The sequence below is a fragment of the Lithobates pipiens genome, unplaced genomic scaffold (assembly GCF_037356315.1).
Source record: "Lithobates pipiens isolate NorthernLeopardFrog02 unplaced genomic scaffold, aLitPip1_a1.2 Scaffold_25, whole genome shotgun sequence".
In the NCBI taxonomy this organism is placed as follows: Eukaryota; Metazoa; Chordata; class Amphibia; order Anura; family Ranidae; genus Lithobates; species Lithobates pipiens.
In genome coordinates, this window is record NW_027507787.1 from 148,556,972 (window position 1) to 148,580,115 (window position 23,144).

General features: G+C 44.5%; 1 protein-coding gene across 8 annotated transcripts in view; it reads left to right on the forward strand.

Moving 5' to 3' along the window:
* Positions 1 to 23,144, forward strand: part of AFAP1L2 (actin filament associated protein 1 like 2) — a 216,822-nt gene that overhangs the window by 164,610 nt on the left and 29,068 nt on the right. For 5 of the 8 annotated variants that reach the window (XM_077454971.1, XM_077454975.1, XM_077454973.1 and 2 more), the window contains exons 11-14: positions 1,604 to 1,815; positions 15,107 to 15,252; positions 16,443 to 16,551; positions 16,815 to 17,039. In XM_077454971.1, the coding sequence (XP_077311097.1) occupies positions 1,604 to 1,815; positions 15,107 to 15,252; positions 16,443 to 16,551; positions 16,815 to 17,039 (692 nt within the window). The remainder of the gene's footprint in view (positions 1 to 1,603; positions 1,816 to 15,106; positions 15,253 to 16,442; positions 16,552 to 16,814; positions 17,040 to 23,144) is intronic. The other 3 variants (XM_077454976.1, XM_077454979.1, XM_077454974.1) reach the window with 1 other exon arrangement.

Below are 23,144 nucleotides of genomic sequence, written 5' to 3' on the forward strand. Positions count from 1 at the left end.
CTCCTTCAAGGCAGTCCCCATTGCCCATGTGAACTCCCAGCACTGCAATATAATATTCTGTCATGGTGGGACAAATCTTTTTGGTCTCTGGACAGGCCAACGCTGTTGAGTGACTAGGTTGTCCCTGGCTTGGTGTCCTGGGTAGATCCCAGGCATGACAATTGGTGTGCATATTTTCTCAGCTGACATTGCTTGGACCCAGAAGAGTGGTCCTTACAACCCAGTACAGGCATCCTCTCTAGCGGAAGCATTGGATGCTCTGTTGGTTCCGTGAGATCAGTACACCCTGATCTATGCATTTCTCCCTCGAAACTTCTTTCTTGTCTATTCCGCAGGATTGAGGTGGAGGTTTTTTCAGTGATCCTCATTGCTTTTGACTGGCCCGGGTGGTATGCTGACCTAGTAAGACTCCTGGCAGACATTTCGTGGACATTGCCAGGTTGTAAGAATCTGATACCACCCTGCTCCTTGGTCGCTGGCTTTAACAGCATGGCTGCTGAAGTCCAGGTTCTGAGGGACAGGGGCATCCCTGGGTCTAACTTCTATGATGCTGAAAGCTCGGAAATCTACTTTCTGCAATGTCTGTCATCGGACATGGAAGACATACTTTGTGTAAGATGAAGATTTATTGCCGGCAACTCGTCTTCCGAATATAATAGTCTTGGTAATGCAGGTGGAGTAAAGAAAGATACAGAGGCTTACACATTTTGGCCCACAGCCTTCGTCGTGACTTGGGCTGCAGGCCGAAACACGTAAGCTGTGTATCTTTCTGTACTTTACCTGCATTAATAAAGACTATTCTATTCATATGACCAGTTGGCAGCTATACATTTTCATCTCATGCTGCGGTCAGGTGTAAGGAAGACGCCATCAGCCAGTGCATTGTGTACTTGCCTCCCCCAGGGGATTTGTCTAGGCATGGTCTGTTTCATGTTATACTTGGTGTGAGTTTTGGGCTTCTCCCCCAGAAATTTCCTTGTGACAAATCCTCTCCTGCTTGCAGCTTGGTCAGGGCCAAGATAAGGCTCTCAGCCCTATCAAGGGTCTGGTTTCTGCCTTTTCTGTCCTTTTGCATAGACCATTGGCCTCGCACTCCCTAAAACCCTTTCTGCAGGGGCTCTCCCATGTAGCTCTCCTGTCTGTTCCCTTATGTCTTGTGGGATCTGAATCTATCTCTGTTGCACTGAAATCCAAAGCAGTGTTGTCCAACAAGCCCAATTCTCTCCGGTTGTACTACAGAACACCTCCCCTTCCCTTCCCTTATAACATAAGGGATAGGTGTTCTGTAGTCCAGCAAGGGAGGGTTAACAACACTGATTGAAATTGAAACTCAGCAGAAGCAGCTTGTCACCTCACTACAGGAAGTTTGGAGCTCATGGGATTTCTGTAAGAGGAACAGGTATTCTTTTATACTTGCAACATTTTTAAAGGGATTCAACATGGAGAAATGTCAATGTATTGCTTATATGTACTATACTTTATTGGTTGCACTAGATGGACTTGTGTCTTTTTTTTCAACCAGACTAAGTAGCTATGTATGCAAGTTCTTTTTTTAAATTTCACCAAGATATATACTTTATTTCTTTCTCTTTTGTTGTTTCAGATTACCTGAACGTGCTGATAAACAGTCACTGGAAATCACGCTATTGCTGCATTAAGGATGGGCAGCTCCACATCTTTCAGGAAAGAAACAAGAGCAAAGCAGCCCTTCAGCCTGTGTCCCTGCTTGGCTGTGACATCATTCCGCAACCAACGCCGGACCACCTATACTCTTTCCGCATCCTGAATAATGGGGAGGAGCTGGCCATGCTGGAGGTAAAGGGGATTCCCACACTGCATCTTCTTATATGTAAAAATAGTAAGCATCAGAGTTGAAAAGAGTACCGAGGGCGAGGTTGGGATGTTTTCAGGTACGTCACCCTGCAGATCCTTCCTACCTGCCATGATCTGTCTGCGTTGCAAAGAGGAGCACAGAAACCCAGAGAAGATGGCACTAGGGCTAAAGAAAGTTCTGTACTGAAAATAGAAAAGGAGAAAACTGAGGAATCAGGGAAGGCAAAATATAAGCAGATTAAACTCCAACTTTTAAAAGGTACCCTGTGGTGAATAAGCAGCAAATCAATAATTAGCAGCTTTAAACCTTTTGTTGCCAGAGCCCTTTTTTTTTAACACAGATTTAAAAAATGATTTAAAATATTAAATAAAAAACCCAACCATTATATAACATTTTATTTTTTATATATATATAGTGCCTTGCGAAAGTATTCGGCCCCCTTGAACTTTTCAACCTTTTGCCACATATTAGGCTTCAAACATAAAGATATAAAATTTTAATTTTTTGTGAAGAATCACCAACAAGTGGGACACAATTGTGAAGTGGAACGAAATCTATTGGATAATTTAAACTTTTTTAGCAAATAAAAAAACTGAAAAGTGGTGCGTGCAAAATTATTCGGCCCCTTTACTTTCAGTGCAGCAAACTCACTCCAGAAGTTCAGCGAGGATCTCTGAATGATCCAATGTTGTCCTAAATGACTGATGGTGATAAATAGAATCCACCTGTGTGTAATCAAGTCTCTGTATAAATGCACCTGCTCTGTGATAGTCTCAGGGTTCTGTTGAAAGGGCAGAGAGCATCATGAAGACCAAGGAACACACCAGGCAGGTCCATAATACTGTTGTGGAGAAGTTTAAAGCCGGATTTGGATACAAAAAGATTTCCCAAGCTTTAAACATCCCAAGGAGCACTGTGCAAGCGATCATTTTGAAATGGAAGGAGTATCAGACCGCTGCAAATCTACCTCTACAGACCTGGCCGTCCCTCTAAACTTTCAGCTCAGACAAGGAGAAGACTGATCAGAGATGCAGCCAAGAGGCCCATGATCACTCTGGATGAACTGCAGAGAATTACAGCTGAGGTGGGAGAGTCTGTCCATAGGACAACAATCAGTTGTACACTGCACAAATCTGGCCTTTATGGAAGAGTGGCAAGAAGAAAGCCATTTCTCAAAGATATCCATAAAAAGTCTCGTCTAAAGTTTGCCACAAGCCACCTGGGCGACACACCAAACATGTGGAAGAAGGTGCTCTGGTCAGATGAAACCAAAATCGAACTTTTTGCCCACAATGCAAAACGATATGTTTGGCGTAAAACCAACACAGCTCATCACCCTCAACACACCATCCCCACTGTCAAACATGGTGGTGGCAGCATCATGGTTTGGGCCTGCTTTTCTTCAGCAGGGACAGGGAAGATGGTTAAAATTGAGGGGAAGATGGATGCAGCCAAATACAGGACCATTCTGGATGAAAACCTTTTGGAGTCTGCAAAAGACCTGAAACTGGGACGGAGATTTATCTTCCAACAAGACAATGATCCCAAACATACAGCAAAATCTACAAAGGAATGGTTCACAAATAAATGTATCCAGGTGTTAGAAAGGGCAAGTCAAAGTCCAGACCTGAATCCAATCGAGAATCTGTGGAAAGAGCTGAAAACTGCTGTTCACAAACGCTCTCCATCCAACCTCGCTGAGCTCGAGCTGTTTTGCAAGGAAGAATGGGCAAGAATTTCAGTCTCTCGATGTGCAAAACTGATAGAGAAATACCCCAAGCGACTTGCAGCTGTAATCGCAGCAGCAAAGGGTGGCTCTACAAAGTATTAACGCAAGGGGGCCGAATAATTTTGCACGCTCCACTTTTCATTTTTTTATTAGTTAAAAAAGTTTCAAAAATCCAATAGATTTCGTTCCACTTCACAATTGTGTTCCACTTGTTGGTGATTCTTCACAAAAAATAAAAATGTTATATCTTTATGTTTGAAGCCTGAAATGTGGCAAAAGTTTGAAAAGTTCAAGGGGGCCGAATACTTTCGCAAGGCACTGTATATATAAAATGTTATATATTTTCTGAAAGCACAATAAAATAGTGGTAATTCCAAATTTGTGTCACATGATATTAGTGCAAGTTTATAAAACACAAAATTTCATTTAAAAAATACTGGAGTTTAATTTTGGAGAACACAAACTCAATATATTACCAATTTTATGGTAAAATATAAAGGATGAGCTTGTGCCAAGTAAATGAATACCTAACATCTGAAGGCTTAAAATTGGGTGCGCCCGTGAAACGGTGACAAACTTCTGTACCCTATACTTCCATATTTGATGTTTTAAAAGCCCCTTCAGGTCATCAGTTTAGAGTTAACTGTAAATAATGGGCCTAGAAGTATTTCTCTCACTCCAGGATGCACGGCGATATGTAACGCATGTATGTGGGGGTGGGGTTTAAGTGCTTGGGTGTAACTTCGATTTTGTACACTTTTTTGGAAAAATACATTTCACTAAACTTTCTTTTTTTATCACATCGGGACAAAAAAGTCCCCTAATGTGATGTTTTTTATTTTGGTGACATGTTCTCTTCAATAAGATATTAGGGGTCTAAAAGCCGCTTAATTACTTTCTGACAGCCGACAGCCAGCTTGTCAGATCTACAAACACTCCTGGTTGCTGCAGCTGCCGGGAGACTGAGTAAAACCCCCTGCCACCATCCATACATGGTATATGACAGTGGCAGTAAAAAGGGTTGGAGTGAATATAAACCATAGCAATGACCTTCTCTTATTTGCTCCCTTTTGTACCATTGTAAGTGTTTTTATTACATCCGTTTTTAAGTGCAAAATTTATTTTGCCATGGAACATGCCTTATTGATCAACTAAATTTGTTGCTGTCCTTCCATCCGTGACATGACTGCCCTCTGCTGGAGAAAGAGTATAAGAACATTATGAATAGCAGGATGCTTGTTTGACCCCGATCAGGTTCACATGGTGCCTTAGCCTGTCTCTGAAAACTTTCTGTGCAATCTTTTTATATAGGTAGTGTGTGTGTTTTAATCCTTTCACTTGCTGTTACCTTTTACTGTTGATTCACAACCTTGGATATTGAAAACAAGAGGCAGGTTGGAGAGGCAAACCATTAAAATGGACCTGTTTGTAACTTTAAAAATCTGAATACATCCCTGACATGTCACAATATACAGCGATTGAATTTGTTTTTATGAAATGATCCAGCTTTTACCATTAAAAAGGCATCCTTGAGCTCCATTTACTGACTTTGCCTAGGCTGAGATGATATTGTCAGTCTGCTGCAGGCAGGAGGAAGCATTCCCTCAGTCTCTTCATCCCCCAGTGGATCAGACTGGACATTGTAGTAATTCACAAGGTGAGAGGCGGCAGCTGGGGCTGATCTATGTCGGACACATTGGTGTGCGCAGCCTATTACATTAGGGTGTGTACTGCGGATCATAAACATACACGTATGTGTATCAGCAGAGCAGTGGATGGTGTCAGTAGGGCAGTGGACGATGTCAGTAGTTTTAATTTTTATTATTTTTTTAATAATTTTTTACAATATTATATTTTTATTACATATATATTATTTTTTATTTATAATTTTTTTTATTTACAATTTTTTCTAGGAGCCCTGTTATGGGGCTTTGGTGAAATATCAAGGGTCTAAACAGACCCCTAATGTCTCACTTTTGAGACAGCGGAAGAAACTGAAGACAGAGATTCCCCAGTCCCTTTCTCTGCAGCCGACAGTAAAAACATAGTTTATAATGCTATGGTCAAGAATGAAGACAGGAGCGATCAGTACAGATCACCCACTGTGTTCATTCAGAAGAGGAAATCCGGTTAATGAAATATTTACCAGCCCCTTCCCCGCTCCTGAGAGGAGGGGAAGGAAGCTGGCAGCACTGCAGGAGGAAGACGGGAATCTGTGGGAATTGGCAACGCATGGGGGTGATTAGGGTGTGCCCAGGTACAGAATATTTGTGAACACAATCAAGTGCATATAAAGAGAAGGCTGCAGCATGATATATGGTACCAAGGAGCCAGATTTGGAGCAGAGCTTTGTTGGGTGGTTCTAGGAAGCCAATCTAATGGAATAAAGAAACTCAAGACATCTAAATAAAGAAGTGGGCGGCATGAGCGGCAGCGAGAACTGTCACTGTTCAAACAGTGCAAGAACAAGCGGTCAAAAAATAGTAAAATGTGTTTCAGACAGCTGAAGGTTGACCTCACAGATCCAGCTGAAGAACACAATATCAGTGCCAAGGATTGAGGATTCGCTATCCTCACTTGGACGGCACTGAAAGCTTCGCCAGATGCCTTCCCCACTTGCTCAAGGCTACAGAGAAAGCAGCTTGTGATGCCCCTGCCAAATATGCTTCTTTGATCATTTCTGGACTGAAATATTAATTCACCATCTCTGGGGATGAATATTGGGTCTGCAGAATGAAGCTACCGGGCATCCACTCCAAAAAAAGGTTTTCAGCAATTCAGTGGCGATTATTGTGATCGTCATAAGAATAGTAAAGTATTGTACCGTGTTCTCCCGTAGTAAAGGGTGTTATAAAGGGTTAGGCTGGCCATACACGGTTCAGTTTTTGTTCTCATCAGGTCGCAGGCTGGAAAAAAAAAAATGAACCAATTCTCCCATCCACACATTTGAGGTGGATGAGGAAATCCTCCCCGCTGAACTATTGTATTCTGACTGCAAGGAGACTCCCCCGCTGTCAGAATACACAGATTTGCACTGCAGCTGCTTATCCATAGGCAGGCATACAGGGTGTTCCAGACGTGCCTTGGCACGCCCTAATCACCCCATGCGGTGCCGATGCTTCCTGTCTCCCCCCTGCATACCAGCCCCTTCCCTCCTCTCAGTAGCGGGGTAGGGGCTGGTAAGTATTTCATTAACCAGCCCCTGCCTTTTCTGAATGAACACAGTAGGTGATCTTTACCGATCGCTGTTGTCTTCATTCTGAACGGACACATAGTAAACTATGTTCACTGCAGAGAAAAGCAGGTGAGACATCAGGGGTCTGTTTAGACCCTTGATATTTCACCAAAGCCCCATAAAAGTAATAAAAAATATTGTAAAAAAATAAAATACTGACACCAATCTGCTGCTCTGCTGATATACACGTATGTGTGTTTCTGCTATAGGCTGCGCACGCCAATGTGCTGATTGAGTGGATTTCTTCAGACAGGGCAATTGAACAGAAGTAGATCAATAGATCGTCTATGGGAGCCTGATCATCCCACTTGTACTATGTATCATTTCATCCTATGGGAGCCTGATCATCGCACTGCTACTTTGTATAATTTCATCCTATGGGAGCCTGATCATCACGCTGCTACTTTGTATAATTTTGTCATATGGGAGTTCAGCCATCACACTGCTATGCTGTGTCAATGCATCCTATGAGAGTCTGATCACCAGTGTAGCAATGTGACAATTGGGCCACCATAGGAGGGAATCGTACAACGTAGTAGTGTGATCATCAGACTCCCAAAAAATGGGGCACTACAGTGTAGCAATGTGATGATCAGATTATAGGATGGAGTGATAAAATGTAGCCGCGTAATGACCAGACTCCGTAGGATGTTATTGCACAATGTAGCGGTGTGATAAGGATCCTATAGGATAGAATGATACACACTTGCTACATTGTTTGATGACATCCTATGGAGCACATTTTTTTTTTAATTTTTATTTATTAACAGTTTATCAACACATACAGTACAACACACATGTACCAACCCCCCCCCCCCCCCCCCCCCCCTTAATCCCCTGTGCAGCCTTCCAACCAATACTAAATCTCATTCCATATTCCCAACTATAACAAATATTACATGTCCAAGACATCCATGACAGTACCGTCCAACCCGCATACAGAAAAATACCATACTCATATCACTCCCCCGCCCAGTATAGCAAGCCTGAAATCAAAACCCAGCCCCATCACAATGGATTAATTCACAGTATCTTTAGCATCTAGAACATTGCCACACTTTCTCAAATTTTTTGGGGCATCCCCTGCTCAAGTAGGTAGCTTTATACATTGGTAGTGATTTGTTAATTATACTTTTCCAGAATGACACCGTGGGTGGCTCTGGTCTCTTCCAACACAACAGAATAGCCTTACGGGCATAGAACAAAGAAAGAGAAATCATAATTATTTGTGCCCTTCTGGGCGCCAACTCCTCCACCAGCCCGAGTAAACATGTCGCGACCGTAACAGGAATCGGCACCGAAAGCACCATCTGTATAGTGTGTGTCATCCCCTTCCAGAATACCTGTATCTGCCGGCACTGCCAGAACACATGGTCGAAGTCAGCATGATTGTCCGGGCAGCGCCAGCACACTGCCGCATCTGTGCCATATATCCCAGCTATCCTTGCCGGGGTATAGTACACCCTGTGTAAAAGTTTAAATTGAATTAGCCTATCTCTGGCTGATACCAGCGTCTTAAATGGGTAATCCCACATATCATCCCAATCCTCCCCTCCGAAATCCGTTACCAATGCACTCCATGTGTCTCTACACTTTTTAAGCATTTTTGGCATTTCCACAAATAGTTCTTTATAAACTGCAGAGAGGGGTTTTATCAGGTCCTCTTTCCTCAACATGCTCTCCAGGGGAGACACACCCAGCTCCAAAGCATCAGAACCAAACTGAGTAAGGAAGGCGTGCCTCAACTGGAGGTAACGAAAGAAATACCAATTAGGGAGGGTATATTTTTCTTTCAGTTGATCAAACGTGTATAGCCTTGTCCCCCCCACTATATGCTTTAATTGTTTGATGCCGACTCTGGCCCAAATTACTGGATCCGGAATTGCACCAAAATGAGACAGTCTGGGATTAAACCAGAGAGGGGTGTCCTGTGACCAGCTCCCTGCCTCTGTTTTCATCAAAGCCTGTGCCTTATCCCACGCACGTACTGTCGTTCGCATTGAGGCGGTCAAGGGTGAGGCAGTCTGTGGGCCCCTATAAACTAGATAAGATAAACTCTCATATGAACCTAGACGGGCTGCGTCTAATACCGTCGCCGAGTCCCCAGCGTCCTTTGTCAACCAGCGCCTAACAATCACCATCTGTCCCGCTATAAAATATTTGAAAAGATCAGGTAGCGCCAATCCGCCCTGACCCCTGGGTTCCTGTAAAGTACGCAAACTTATCCTGGGATGCCCAGCGGCCCATAAAAAGGAGCTAAAAAGACTATTAACCCGTCGAAAAAAAGAACAGGGAATCCAAATCGGAGTGTTCCGCAAGAGGTAGAGAAAAACCGGCAGGATTTTCATTTTAAGTAGGTTAACCCTACCAATCAGAGACAGCGGCAGATGCTTCCATGCCTCCAATTGCACTTTGACCCTGGTCAATAATGGTAGAAGATTAAGAGACATAAAGTCACCCACTCCGGGTGATATAGGTATCCCCAAATACTTAAACTCCTCCACCCAAGCTATGGGGACCCTGTGGGATGCCAGAGCCCTGGCACCCGAGTCAATAGCCATCACCGTGGACTTCTCCCAGTTAACTCGGAGTCCGGAGAACGTGGCAAATTTGTCAAGCACCCCGAACACCGCCTCCAATGACGGCCCTGCATCACGCAAGAAAAGAAGAATGTCGTCCGCGTAAAGTGCAATGCATTCCCGGATGCCCCCTACCTCCAACGCCCCCACTTCGGATGACCTCCTCAACGCTATGGCCAAGGGCTCTATCGCGAGTGCAAATAAAGATGGGGACAGCGAGCACCCTTGGCGCGTGCCCTTACCCACAGGAAACTGAGAGGAAACCGAGGTGCCTATCTTTATGGCCACTAGAGGTTTACTGTATAGTAAGGAGATCCAGGTCATGAAGACGTCCCCAAAGCCCATGTGTCGTAGAACTGCCAACATATACTGCCAGTCCACAGAATCAAAGGCCTTGGCCATGTTCAGAGACACCACCACCCTAGTACCCATCCTATCGTGTTCCATCTGCAGATGAGCAAACAGTCTGCAAAGATTTGTGTCAGTAGATTTTTGCGGTATGAAACCCGTCTGATCTATGTCAACTAAAGTGGTGATGACCTGGGAGAGTCTGGTAGCCAGAACCTTTGTCAAGATTTTAAGGTCCTGATTCAACAGCGCTATGGGTCTATAGGATGAACAGGACAAAACATCCTTGCCCGGCTTCGGAAGAAGAATCACCTGCGCTTCAGCTAAGGAATCAGGGAGGCATTGGTGCTTGAGACAGTAAGAGAACAGGGTTTTAAGCCTAGGAACTAGGTCCTCCATATGCAGCCTATACCATTCAATACTGAAACCATCAGGCCCAGGAGATTTGTGAGGGGGGGAAAGCCCTTATAGCTGTCTCGATTTCTTTTTCGTTTATGTCAGCCTCCAACACCTCCCTATCCCCTGCAGACAGCACTGGGATTTCAAGGGACGTCAACAGTGCATCCAATTCTTGGGAATCATAGACCGGAATAGGAGCATACAGTGTCTTGTAATATTCCACAAACGTGTCCATAATATCAGTAGGGTTAGTGAGTACATCCCCCCTAGCATTCCCAATACAGGGTATATTGGTTTGTATTCTCTGTGTTCTGCCACCAACATTGCCAGCAGTTTACCATTTTTATCCCCTGCTCAAAAAGGGATTCTGCAGATTTTGTTCTAGAGGTATGTGTCAAGTCAGCGAAGTGAAGTGCAAGTGTGCGCCTGGCCTCCAACAAGGCCTCATACGTGATATCAGACTGGTCGTTGGCGTGAGCCCGTGCACAAACCCTTTCCCTATCCTGCAGCTCCTGCTCTTTCTGATTATGGGACCTGCGTGCCTGCTTAATGGCTGAAATATAGTGGCCTCGCATACATGCCTTAAATGCATCCCATACCACTGTGGGAGCAGCAGACCCTATGTTATCATTCCAATAGTTATCATAATGTGGGGCCACCTGGGATGATACCTCTTCCACCTCCAACCAGCCCGGATTCAATCTCCATGCCCCTCCTTTAAAAACCGAAGGAGGAACAATGTGTACTGAAAGTGGCGTGTGATCTGAGATGCCCCCTGCCAAATATTTGGCTCCACCCACCAACTGCAACATGGATGCATTAGCAAAAGCCAAATCGATTCTGGAGGAGGATCTATGCGTTTTGGACAAATGAGAATAGCATCTAGTGGAGGGGTTCTTCCACCGCCATAATTCTGTGAGGGAGGCTGTAGCCGCCCACGCAGAAAGGTCAACTGATGCCACCCTAGATGTATTAGAGGAATCCAACGTAGCGGAGAGTATGGCATTAAAATCCCCTGCTATAAGAAGTGGAAGATGTATGTATGGTGCCAATTTACCTAATAGATCATACAATATCTGTACCTGAAAAGGGGGAAGTATGTAAACGTTAACCAAAACCATCTTGCAATTACTGAGATCAGCAACAACAATTAAGAACCTGCCTCCCGGGTCTGAGATGACATGATGAATGGTGCAGGGTACCGCTTTACTAATAAGAATAGACACACCCCTAGAATAAGTGGAGTATGTCGCATGTAGCGCCCTCTGTATCCAAGCTCTGCGTAAAGCCAGTACTCTGCTCCCATCCAGATGTGTCTCCTGCAGAAACACCACATGCGGAGTGATCGTTTTCAAATATTGGAACATTAAGGCTCTACGAAACTTGTCGTTCAGGCCTCGGATATTCCAAGACACCACATTAACCATGGATCCTGCCATTGTTACCTGTTAACTCAATAAACATTAAACGGCACCCCTGTAAGGAGAGGATGAAATACAGTTGGGTATGATTTTCAGTCATATAACATATCTGTGAAATAACAAAAAAGTTGACGTGGAAGGCTGCACATACTAAGTAACTTAACCCCTGACTCCCGTAAACTCCCTGCCGCCGTGTAGCAAACCAAAACAACAGGTACATGCAGCTTTTTCCAAACCTTGTCCAAAAAAAGTCCTGAAGGGCATGACCGTACCACAGGTCAGATGGACCAGCGTTCCCAAAAAGAAAAAAAACACAGAAACAAAAAGTGCAAAAAATCTAACTTGCATAAACACATTGTCCGCGTCCATAGAGCTCCCCGATGCCTGTCGGCGACCTGTAACTCACCCAAATGGGCAGCACAAAGGTGCGTCCCTCCTCAGTCCCAGGCTTTGTAGGTGTCCCAGTGTGATGGAGGAGCATATGGCATAACAGGAGTCCCCCTGAGGTGCGGACAAGAGTCACCCCGAAACCTGAGTATGAAGGAGAAGTATAACCATGTCCCACTTCTTCCCCCCACCCCGGACAGGATAAGCCAAAGCATTCTCAACTTTAAATACCTAGGTGAGGGCTCGGGGGTACTCAAACTGGAACATGAGCAACGAACCTGATGAAGGAAAACCAGAAAAAAACCCCAGCAGCCACCGAGGCTGCAACTGGACAGGTAGGCCAAAACAATTATCTCAGGGACAGCAACCAGGAATCTGCCTCCGCAGGAGAATCAAAAAACTTCACTGAGCCTTCATGCTGGACCCGTAGGCGACTAGGATAGAGCATGGAGTATTTCAAATCCCGTTCCCTCAGCCGTCTTCTGATATCTGTGAAGGTTTTGCGTCGTCTCTGTAGATCCGCCGAGAAGTCAGGATAAAGGTGTACCACCGTATTCTCAAAGGGCAGAGTTGGATGCTTCCGAGCCTCCCGGAGGATGCGGTCCCGGTCCCTGTAATTGAGGAATCGCACAAGAAAGGGCCTCGGTGGGGCCCCTGAGGTACCCCGACCCGTTGGTACCCTATGTGCCCTTTCCACCACGTACGTAGGAGGTACCTCAGTCAACTTGAGAAGAGTCTTAAAGAAGGCCTCAGCGAATTCTGCTGGGCGATCCCCTTCCGCCCCCTCCGGGAGACCCAGGACCCTGACATTATTCCTTTGCAGGCGATTTTCTGCATCATCAGATTTAGCCACTAGCGTTTGCACAGTGCGTTGCAGGTTACGAATGGCGTCATCATGGCGGGCAGTAATGTCCTCCGTGACAGATATTCGCGACTCAGTTTCAGAGAGTCTACCCCTAAATTTGTCTAGGTCTGCTCTGATGAGATTGCATTCCTCCGCTAGATGATCAATGCGGACCAACAATGAGGTTCTGCTCTGTTCAATTGCCACCAAAATAACAGTGGTATCATTCGCTGGTGGAGTCACCGGCACCGGAGGCTCAGCCGATGCCGGCGCCGCCTGCTCCATGTCCGCTAACAGTGCTTTAAATTGATTCAGAATGTCACTGGGGCAAGGCGCAGGCTGAGTTGAGGCCTTCTTAGTTGCAGATTTACTTCTTGAGGGCATGAGCAAGCAGACCAACAATGTGCAGGGTGAAATTTAAAGCAATAGGGTGTTTCCCTTTAAGAGTTCACAGCAGAGATGCACAGCACATATGGAGATAAACAAGGACTCCCAGCTAGTCACCTATTCAAGTCACTGCCCGGCGGAGCTGGTTCCTGGCCCCAGAGTTAGCACTCACCTCCCCTCCTGGCAAGGTAGGATGGCTCCACAGGCCTCAATATGGCACCGATTTGTGGTGGTATGCTGCCGGCCGCGGACGGCGGCATCCAGCTATCTTTCCGTCCCTCCTCACAACAGCTCCTCCACAGATGCTGCCTCGACCACGCCCGCACTCCGCGGCCCTCCGCACTTTAGAGCGGTCTTCCGGAGGCTTCACAGGTCCGCACAGGCCTCAAGATGGCGACCGGCCGCACCAGGCTGAGTAGGCCGCAACCAAGGATTCCCGCACGGAGGCGCTCAGCCCCGCAATAACCGGCTCCTCCGGTACCACTGATGCCCTGAGAAAGGCAGGGGAACTCCACAGGCTCTTCGGGTCGCCGAACAGGGAGGATGGCAGAGGATTCTGTATAAGGATGATCGGAGCTCTGTAGCGGCACGTCCTCCCTGTTTCACATCCGGACACGCCCCCCATGGAGCACATTTATAACACTGCTACATTGTGTCAATGCATCCTATGGAGTCTTATGAGTGTAGCAATGTGATAATCGGGCTGCCATAGGATGGAATGATACAATTAGCAGCAGTGATGTAAGTAACTCTGTTAAAATAAACAGAGTTACTTAATGCAGTTACTTTAGAGGGTAACGAGTAATCGAACTGATTACTCTTCCCCTCATGGTAACGCAGTTCCCATTACTTGGGCAGAGTTACCGTAATTACATCTACCGCCCAGGAGGGCTGCCGTGGCCGCTCGTTCCGCCGCGGTGAAGGGGAGGGTCTCTCTCTCTCCCCATGAGGAAAGGCATCCCTGGAGGCATTTAAGTAAGTGACTTTCTGACGATTCGAATTGCAGTGCAATCGATCCATCCCAAGTCCTCCATCACCTCTGCTTCTTACTGATCCCATCCCTACCCACCTACTATCACTTCTACAACAGAGGTGATGGGGGGATATGGTAGGGATGAGATCCGTGGTTGTGGGGGATGGGATCAGTAAGAGGCAGAGGTGGTGGTGGGAGAGAATGGCACCACCACCGCTGCCACCCCCCCTCCCCCCCCCCCCCCAAGTACCGTACACCACCACCACAGTTACTTTGCTGTGTAACTAATTACTTTTCCAATGTAGTAACCGAGTTACTTTTTGGGAGAAGTCATTTGTAACTTAACTATTTACTTTTTTAAAGTAAGATGACCAACACTGATGAGCAGTGTGATGGTTGGGCCCCATAGGATGAAATGAAACAGTGGGGGTTATTTATGAAAGGCAAATCCACTTTTGCACTACAAGTGCAGTCGCTCTAAATCCAATGGGTAGATCTGAAATGAGGGGAAGCTTTGCTGATTTTATCATCCAGTCATGTGCAAGCTAAAATGCTGTTTTTTTAATTTTCCTTGCCCTCCTCGGATCTACAGCGACTGCATTTCCAAGTGCACTTTCAGTACACTTATAGTGCAAAGTGGATATGCCTTTAGTAAATAACCCTCAATGTATCAGTGTGGTGACTAGGTTCCATAGTATTATGTTATACAATGTAGCAGTGTGATTATAAGGCTCCATAGGGTGGAATGATACACATTGATGTATTGTATGATGATAGTGCCTATAGAGCCCGATTATCACTGCTACATTATATAATTTTATCCTAAAACCCAGAGAATGCTCCTTATTATAACGTGTCCACACTGACTATAATGGCATTGCTGGTTATATTGCACAGTCTAATGAAGATGATCTGGGAGTGTGGAGACTTTGTGGTCCACAATTAGTGATTCTCGGTGTTTCTTTCACAGGCGAAGTCCTCGGAGGACATGGGACACTGGCTGGGTCTTCTCCTCTCTGAATCCGGTTCAAAAACTGACCCGGAGGAGTTTGACTACGATTATGTGGATGCTGAGCGTGTCTCCTGTATTGTGAGTGCAGCAAAGAACTCCTACTTGTAAGTGATACAATGTTTTCCATGAATCCATCAATATTGCTGATATCTTGTATACCATAGGCTCATCCCAGTTCATTTAAAGGGAATATATAGTGTATGTATGCATTCTTTTAGCATTCGGTCAGCACAACTTTTATTGTATCTATTTGCAAATACCCCTGAACCCTTCCTAGAACAGCAATGTCCCACTCCGATGTACACCCTAAAATTGGGATATTAGACGACATCAATGTATAACCTGAAAGTAGATTTACCTGAGGGCAGCCCCCTTCTCCCTAAAGGGGAAGCCCACCCAAAAGTGGGAGCTCTGCTTATTTGCCTCCTCCTCCCCTCCGGGGCCACGTTTGGCACCTTACGGGGCCCGGATACCTGTTTTTGACCCTTCCGAGAGAACTTGCCGCAGCGAGATCACTCAGAAGTTCACATCCCCCCTTCTTCCCCCCCCCCCAGTATGTGTAGCTGCTGACTTTAAATTTTATGCTGGGGGGCCTCTACTTTAAGGCCTTTTTTTTTACACTTGCTTTGCTCCTTGAAGAGCAATTCATGTTCAGATCAATCTTCAGAGGATTTGACAGGTGGTGAGGAGGCATTGTGTCATCTCTCTCATTGCCTGTCTCTTTTTACACCCTAAATTCAAGACTACTGCACCCAGGCCCCATTCGCTTGAATGGGTCGCAAACTGGTGGACGGTGGTGCCTGCTGAGTACAATGGGGTATAATTTCCACCGCAGCATGTGCACACTCTGGTCACTGCCATCACACCTAAAGTTGGAGCGGTTGAGGGGTGGTAAAAATGTGACTCAGCCGTGGGCTTTTAACCAGCTGCATGTTCTCGACTAAAGGAAATTCTAGCGAAATGTGGGACGCAATTGCTGTCCTAAAAATTCATTTTTTTTTTTGGCTTTCTTCACCTTCTAAGCTGCAAACCCAGGACAAGCACACAGAAAGAGAAAGCATTCAAATTTCCTGATACATATGCATGTTGCAGGTCAGAGATCCAGAAAGTGTTGAAGCCTTTGGATCAATGTGAAAGCCAGGAAGTTAGTATTTTGGTAGGAGAGGTCAGTGGTTGGTGTAATTTCTCAGGATAACCTTTTTTTGGGGGCTTTAAATATTTTGTAATTTAGTGAACCTGGCTCTACCAGTGCAAATCTGTTTTTTATAGTACATAACCTATTTTGCCTTTTTAGTTTAATGCAAAGGAAATATTCAGAGCCAAACACATACATTGACAACCCGCGAGGTGGGAGGAGCCAACTGGAGGATCTCTACGATGATGTCGACATGTCAGATACAGTGGTGAGTGAAGCTATTGAAGGAACAAGCACTTGGGGGGGTGTGTGAATTGTTTCCGGTCTATACAGAAGTGCTGCTCAGGGCTTTCTAGAGCACCAGAGTGTATTGAAAATACATGAATAAATCCCAGTCACTATTTGCACGTCCTAGATAGGGATAATATTTATTAATACGAGGATGGATCATATGTAGAGTATTATTACACAAGAATGGCAAAAGTAAATTCCATCCTTTCTTTTGTTTTCTTCTGCAATCTGTGTGCGCAGGAGGAGGAGCCAAAACCAGAGGCTCCAAAAGAACTAGAGGACCACACCTACCTGGATCTTCTGCCAGCAAAATCCTTCCTACACAGTCCCGGGATGAAAGGACATGATAGAAGCCTGGCAAGCTCTCCAGGACCAGAAATTTTCAAAGCAAAAGATGTGGAACCAGAGCCCGCCTTGTGTAGTGATCCAGACCCGCTATGTCCTGTCCAAGAGGTGAGGAGTCTGGTATGTCTCCTTGATATTTCCAGTAGTAGTTGGTCACATTCTGTAATGCTGAAGGCGTTTAGCTCTCATCCAGGTGGTGCCCTCGGTTCAGATGAGTGTCAGGAACCCAGCATATAAAAAGACAACTTCGTTACCTTACAGTGTTTCTAAAGACAATTTTGTTTTAATTTTTTTAATGGAGTGTGAAAGGGTTAGAACCTCTGTGAGCTTTTTATTACTTGGAAAAGTAGATGAATAACACTGGAAACTTGATATATCTTTTATATTATTATTGTTATCCAATAGTATGGCAATGGTGAGAATCTGACTGTTGGGCTGGCAAAGTAAAGGGCTTCCACAATCACCTTTTGAGTTGTGATAGGGATGAGTAAATATTGCATTGAAAGCAGAACTAAACTCAAATCAATGTCTGGAAAAAAAAAATCGAATAAACAGACCTTAGGTGATGCCAATATAAATACATATACAATTGAATCAATCTAACCCAATTAACAACCTTTACAGATTTTGATTTGTTTGATTTCTAAAGGGGCTGTAGCACTACACACTATTTTTGTTTAACCACTTGCTTACGGGGCACTTAAACACCCTTCCTGCCCAGACCAATTTTCAGCTTTTGGTGCTCTCACACTTTGAATGACAATTACTCAGTCATGCATACCCAAATGAATTTTTTGTCCTTTTTTTCCCCACAAATAGAGCTTTCTTTTGGTGGTATTTGATCACCTCTGGGGTTTTTATTTTTTGCATTATAAATGAAAGAAAGACCGAAAATCTTGAAAAAAAAAAACGCATATTTCTTTGTTTCTGTGACAGAATTATGCAAATTATTAATTTTTCTTCATAAATTTTGGCCACAATTTATACTGCTACATATCTTTGGTAAAAAATAACCCAAATTAGTGGATATTATTTGGTCTTTGTGAAAGTTAGAGAGTCTGCAAGCTGTGGTGCGAATCGCACAAAATTGATCACATCTGATGTACTGGTGGCCTATCTCGCTTCTTGTGACCCGAACAAGTCAGGAAAGTACAAATACCCCCCAAATGACCCCTTTTTGGAAAGTAGACATTCCAAGGTGTTTAGTAAGAGGCATGGTGAGCTTTTTGATGTTGTCATTTTTTTTCCCACAATTCTTTGCAAAATTAAGATTTTTCATTTTTTTTTTCACACAAAATTGTCATTGCAATAGGTTATTTCTCTCACATGGCATGTGTATACCACAAATGACACCCCCAAAAAAATTCTGATACTCCTCCTGAGTATTACAATACCACATGTGTGGGACTTTTTCACAGCCTGGCCACTTAGAGAGACCCAACATGCAGGGAGCGCAATCAGGTGTTCTAGGAGCATAAATTACACATCTAACTTGTTGACTACTTATTACACTTTTGAAGGCCCTGGAGCACCAGAACAATGACACGTCACACTGACTTTTTTTTTTTTTTTTTTTTTACACTGACGGCCGCTGCAGCCGTTCATCTCTCCCCTCTCACACGCTGTCTGTGTGAGGAGGGAGAGCGGCGCTGAGAGATGATCTCATATGTTTACATATGAGATCATCTCACATTGGACACGCCGGTCGCGCTGTAAACGGCTGCTGTGATTGGCCTTTTACAGCGATCTGTGTTTGCCTGTCTCCGGGGGACACGGTGTCTTATCATATAAGGTCCTCCATCCGATCGTGTCCGCTACGTACTGCGCATGCGCAGTACACAGCAACACAGATTCCAAAAATTGCACAGGATGAACGGCGCCTGCGCCGTAAGTCCAGGTTCTATCCCCACTATTCAAGTGGACATAGAGTAGGAATATAAAAGAGCCGAGCGAAGCTCGCCCGCGAGGGGCCCTCTAATATTCACAACCCTATGTCCACTTGGATGGTGGGGCTACCACCTCCACTCACGGCGCAGGTGCCGTTCATCTTCGGAGATTTTCCGAAGCTTCGTCTGCTCCGTACTGCGCATGCGCAGTACGGCGCGGACACTATATGGCAGAACAATGGCAAACACAGAACTTCCCCGATGCACGCCCGCGGCGGCGCGCATTGCGGAAGTAAACAACAGGACATCCTGGGACGGCCTCCCGGACAAAAGCGCCCGCTCTATGGCCGTCATTCGGTTAACCTTAGGCCCATCCACATACTGCGGCACGGCGGCTCTGTTGTGCAAAACTAGGTACCTGTACATCGTTTCATGCAATAGATGCTGTGGGCGCGTTGCAGGAGCATGGGTCTGGCGGACTGTGTCAGTTGGCCACCCGCCAGCGCTGCACAGAGATGTAGCATGGGGTTCTGATGGGACAACATGGAGATCTTTGTTGTCCCAGTGAGCCCATCCTCCACACAGAACACACCTAGGGAACACAGGCAACCCCTTCCCTCCCACTGTCATTTATACATTGATCAGTGCATTTTATTTTATTTTTAGCACTGATCACTGTAACAATGTCACTTGTCCCCAAAAGTGTCTCTTGGGGTCAGATTTGTCTGCTGCAATGTCGCAGCCCTGCTAAAAATCTCAGATCGCTGCCATTACCAGTAAAAACATAAAAAAAAAAAAGTAAAGTCCATGATCGCGGTGGCGATCACATTATGTGAACCCCTACGCTCCAATCTTTGCACACTAATAAACAATCTAAGCAGGTAGTGTCCTGGGATCAGCAGCCAGATATTTGATCCATGGGTCCCATACCCTCTCAAGGACCTTCATTTTGTCATTTAAGATTGCAGATAAACACTCATTTATCATGATCCAGGAAAGTTTGTGTTTGAACTGATGAAACAGTATGACTGCAGACCTCCAGGAGCCGGCAATGAGCATTTTAGCAGACACAAAAATTAAGTGATGAGTTTTCTCTGATATCTTGGGGCCACCTCCACCACACTACCCAGTAAAGCATGTTCGTGGATTTGATCTGATTAACTTGCATGGGGGAAAAAAATGAAATGATATACTCTAATCCAGAAACGCCTCACCTTAGGGCACTGCCACCAAACGTGGAACATAGTCAACTCCTGATCACAACTTTGGAAGCATAGCGGAAAAGAACCAGGCACGAAAGTTGCCAGAATAACCAGTACCATCGTAAAAGCACTTTACAATACCATTCATCAAGTTCAAGGGTCTCATTGAGATCTTGCTCCCATTTTACCCGTGGAAAGGAGTTAAAATGGCATAAATCTCTGAGATGTTACCTTGGATCTTGTCATATTTGTGACATAGACACTCCATAGATCATAGTAATAAGATAAGATTTTTGAGACAATGTACTCAGAAAATGTTCTGATGTTGGCAGCTGATATTTCTCCTGTAAGGCCTGTTTAGTCAAAATACCCTTATGATCACAGAAGTCAGCTATGCGTATAAAGTCCGGGGGAGCTGCCTAGGACGAACTCTGTTTTGGAGCCAAGGGACTATGGGGGAGATTTAAATGTGTCTGCTTTGGAGAGTCTGCCCCATATTCCCAAGGAAAATGAGAGGGAAGGGCATAGAATTGGTGGTCATTCCTTTGCCGGTAGCCACATTACGTGGGAAATCAGTCCCAACTTGCATGAATAGGACTTTGCTTCCATCCATAGTGGGTGGGGCTGATGGGAATGGAATTTAATCAGCTGGACAAGTTGGGCAGCATAAAAATCTTGGCGAACTGAGACCCCCCAGACCTCCCTTTTTGTTTATAATGTGCTTTTGTTTACCCTAGGCCTCTTGTCTCCCCAGATAAAAGAAAGTACTTTCTGTGTGAAAGCTACCAAGTCAGATCGAACCAGTGTCACTGGGAGGGTACAGAACAAGTATAACTTCCTTGGAAGGGCATTTATCTTCAGGCACTGTAGTCTGCCAAACCACAACAGGGGGTGGAGTTGCCATCTAGCCATATCTGCTGCAAGGTGTTTGCAGAGAACAGGTTAATTTCTAGAGTACAGGGTGTGCAAGGAGGGCGTAATATTTATCCCTAGGTATGGGATAGCCTCAGGTTGCCAGTGGAATCTATAGGACTTCTTGAGGGTCACAACTGTATTTCCAGTAATGATATATTCAGCACCTGATACTTATGGTTTATTCTGAGACTGGAGATTATGGACAGAAGGATTTCTGAATGTTCCAGTGAGCACTATTGGGGCAATAATCCAGAAGTGGAAAGAACACTATTTCAATATAAATCAGATAGAACTGACAGAGTGAAAAGAAGTATCAGAAGAGTTGTCCAAGGGCCACTTGTGGAGAGTTTCAGAAAGACTTGGCTTTAGCACGCAAAATCCCACTGATGAAGAAAAAGCATGTTGAAGCTTGTTTAAAGAATGCTGCACAGCATTTAGACAAGTCTGAAATACTGCGAGAATATAGTCTAGTCAGATGAGACCAAATTTGAACTCTTTTGGATGCCATAACACACACCATGTTTGGAGGTCAAATGGCACTGCACATCACGCCAAAAACACCCCCATACCAACAGTGAAGTTTGGAGGCGGGAACATCATGGTGTGGGGCTGTTTTTTAGAATTTGGTACTGGCAAACTTAATTTCATTGAAGGAAATATGAATGGAAAAATCTACCAAGACATTCTTGATAAAAATCTGCTGCTATCTACATCTACTTTCTTCACAGTAAGAGCTGTGAAAATGTGGAATAGACTCCCTGCAGAGGTGGTTATGGCCAGCTCAGTGGATTGCTTTAAGAAAGGCCTGGATTATTTCCTAAGTGTACGTAATATAACTGGGTACTAAAATTTATAGGTAAAGTTGATCCGGGGAAAATCCAATTGCCTCTCGGGGGATCAGGAAGGAATTTTTTTCCCCTGCTTTAGCAAATTGGATCATGCTCTGCTGGGGTTTGTTGCCTTCCTCTGGATCAACTGTGGGTATAGAATTGGGTATATGGGTTGGCATGATATTTATTATATATATATATATATATATTTTTTTTTTTTGGTTGAACTGGATGGACTTGCGTCTTTTTTCAACCTGACTAACTATGTAACTATACAAGGATGATAAAGATGAAACAAGGGTGGGCATTTCGTCAAGACAATGATCCCAGACACAAAGCCAATGAAACTCTCAATTGGTTTCAAAGAAAATAAAGGTACCAGAATGGCCCAGCCAATCACCTGACTTGAATGCAATAGAAAATCTATGGAAAGAACTAAAGATCAGAGTTCATAGAAGAGGCACACGGAACCTTCAAGATTTGAGGACTTTGTGGAAAAATGGGCCAAAATCACACCTGAGCAATGCGTGCGACTAGTTTCTCCATACAGGAGGCATCTTGAAGCCGTCATTACCAACAAAGGATTTTGAACGAAGTATTAAATACATTTCAGTTAGTGTTCAATACTTTTTCCCTGTGTCATTCCATTTTTATTACACATAACTTCATTTTATAACGTATTTGTTTTGGTTTCTTTGTATGTATGGATTGCATGGGTTGTTACTGACGTGGTGAAAAATATATTTACCTAGAAAAATGGTAGTGTGTTCAATACTTATTTTACCCACTGTGTGTGTATATATATATATATGTGTGATATATATATATAATATTTTTTTTTATATATATATACATTTCAGAGAGGGAAAAAAAAGATGGATCCCCGGCTGATTTTGTACATTTGCCCACTGACAAAGTAATGATCAGTCTATAATTTTAATAGTAGGTTTATTTTAACAGTGAGCGACAGAATAACAAAAAAAATCAAGAAAAACGCATTTCAAAAAAGTAATAAATTGATTTGCATTTTAATTAATGAAATAAGTATTTGACCCATTTGCAAAACATGACTTAGTACTTGGTGGCAAAACCCTTCTTGGCAATCACAGGAGGTTAGACGTTTCTTGGTTGGCCATCAGGTTTGCACACATCTCAGGAGGGATTTTGTCCCACTCCTCTTTGCAGATCCTCTCCAAGTAATTAAAGTGGTTGTATACTCGAATTTTTAACTTTTACCTACAGGAAAGCCTATAATAAGGCTTACCTGTAGGTAAAAAAAATATCTCCTAAACCTGTACGGTTTAGGAGATATTCCCCTCGGTATGCGCCGCTGACTGCAGCGGCGCATGCGCACAAGGGGATTCTCGGCCTGAAAATCCGGCAGTGGCCGGC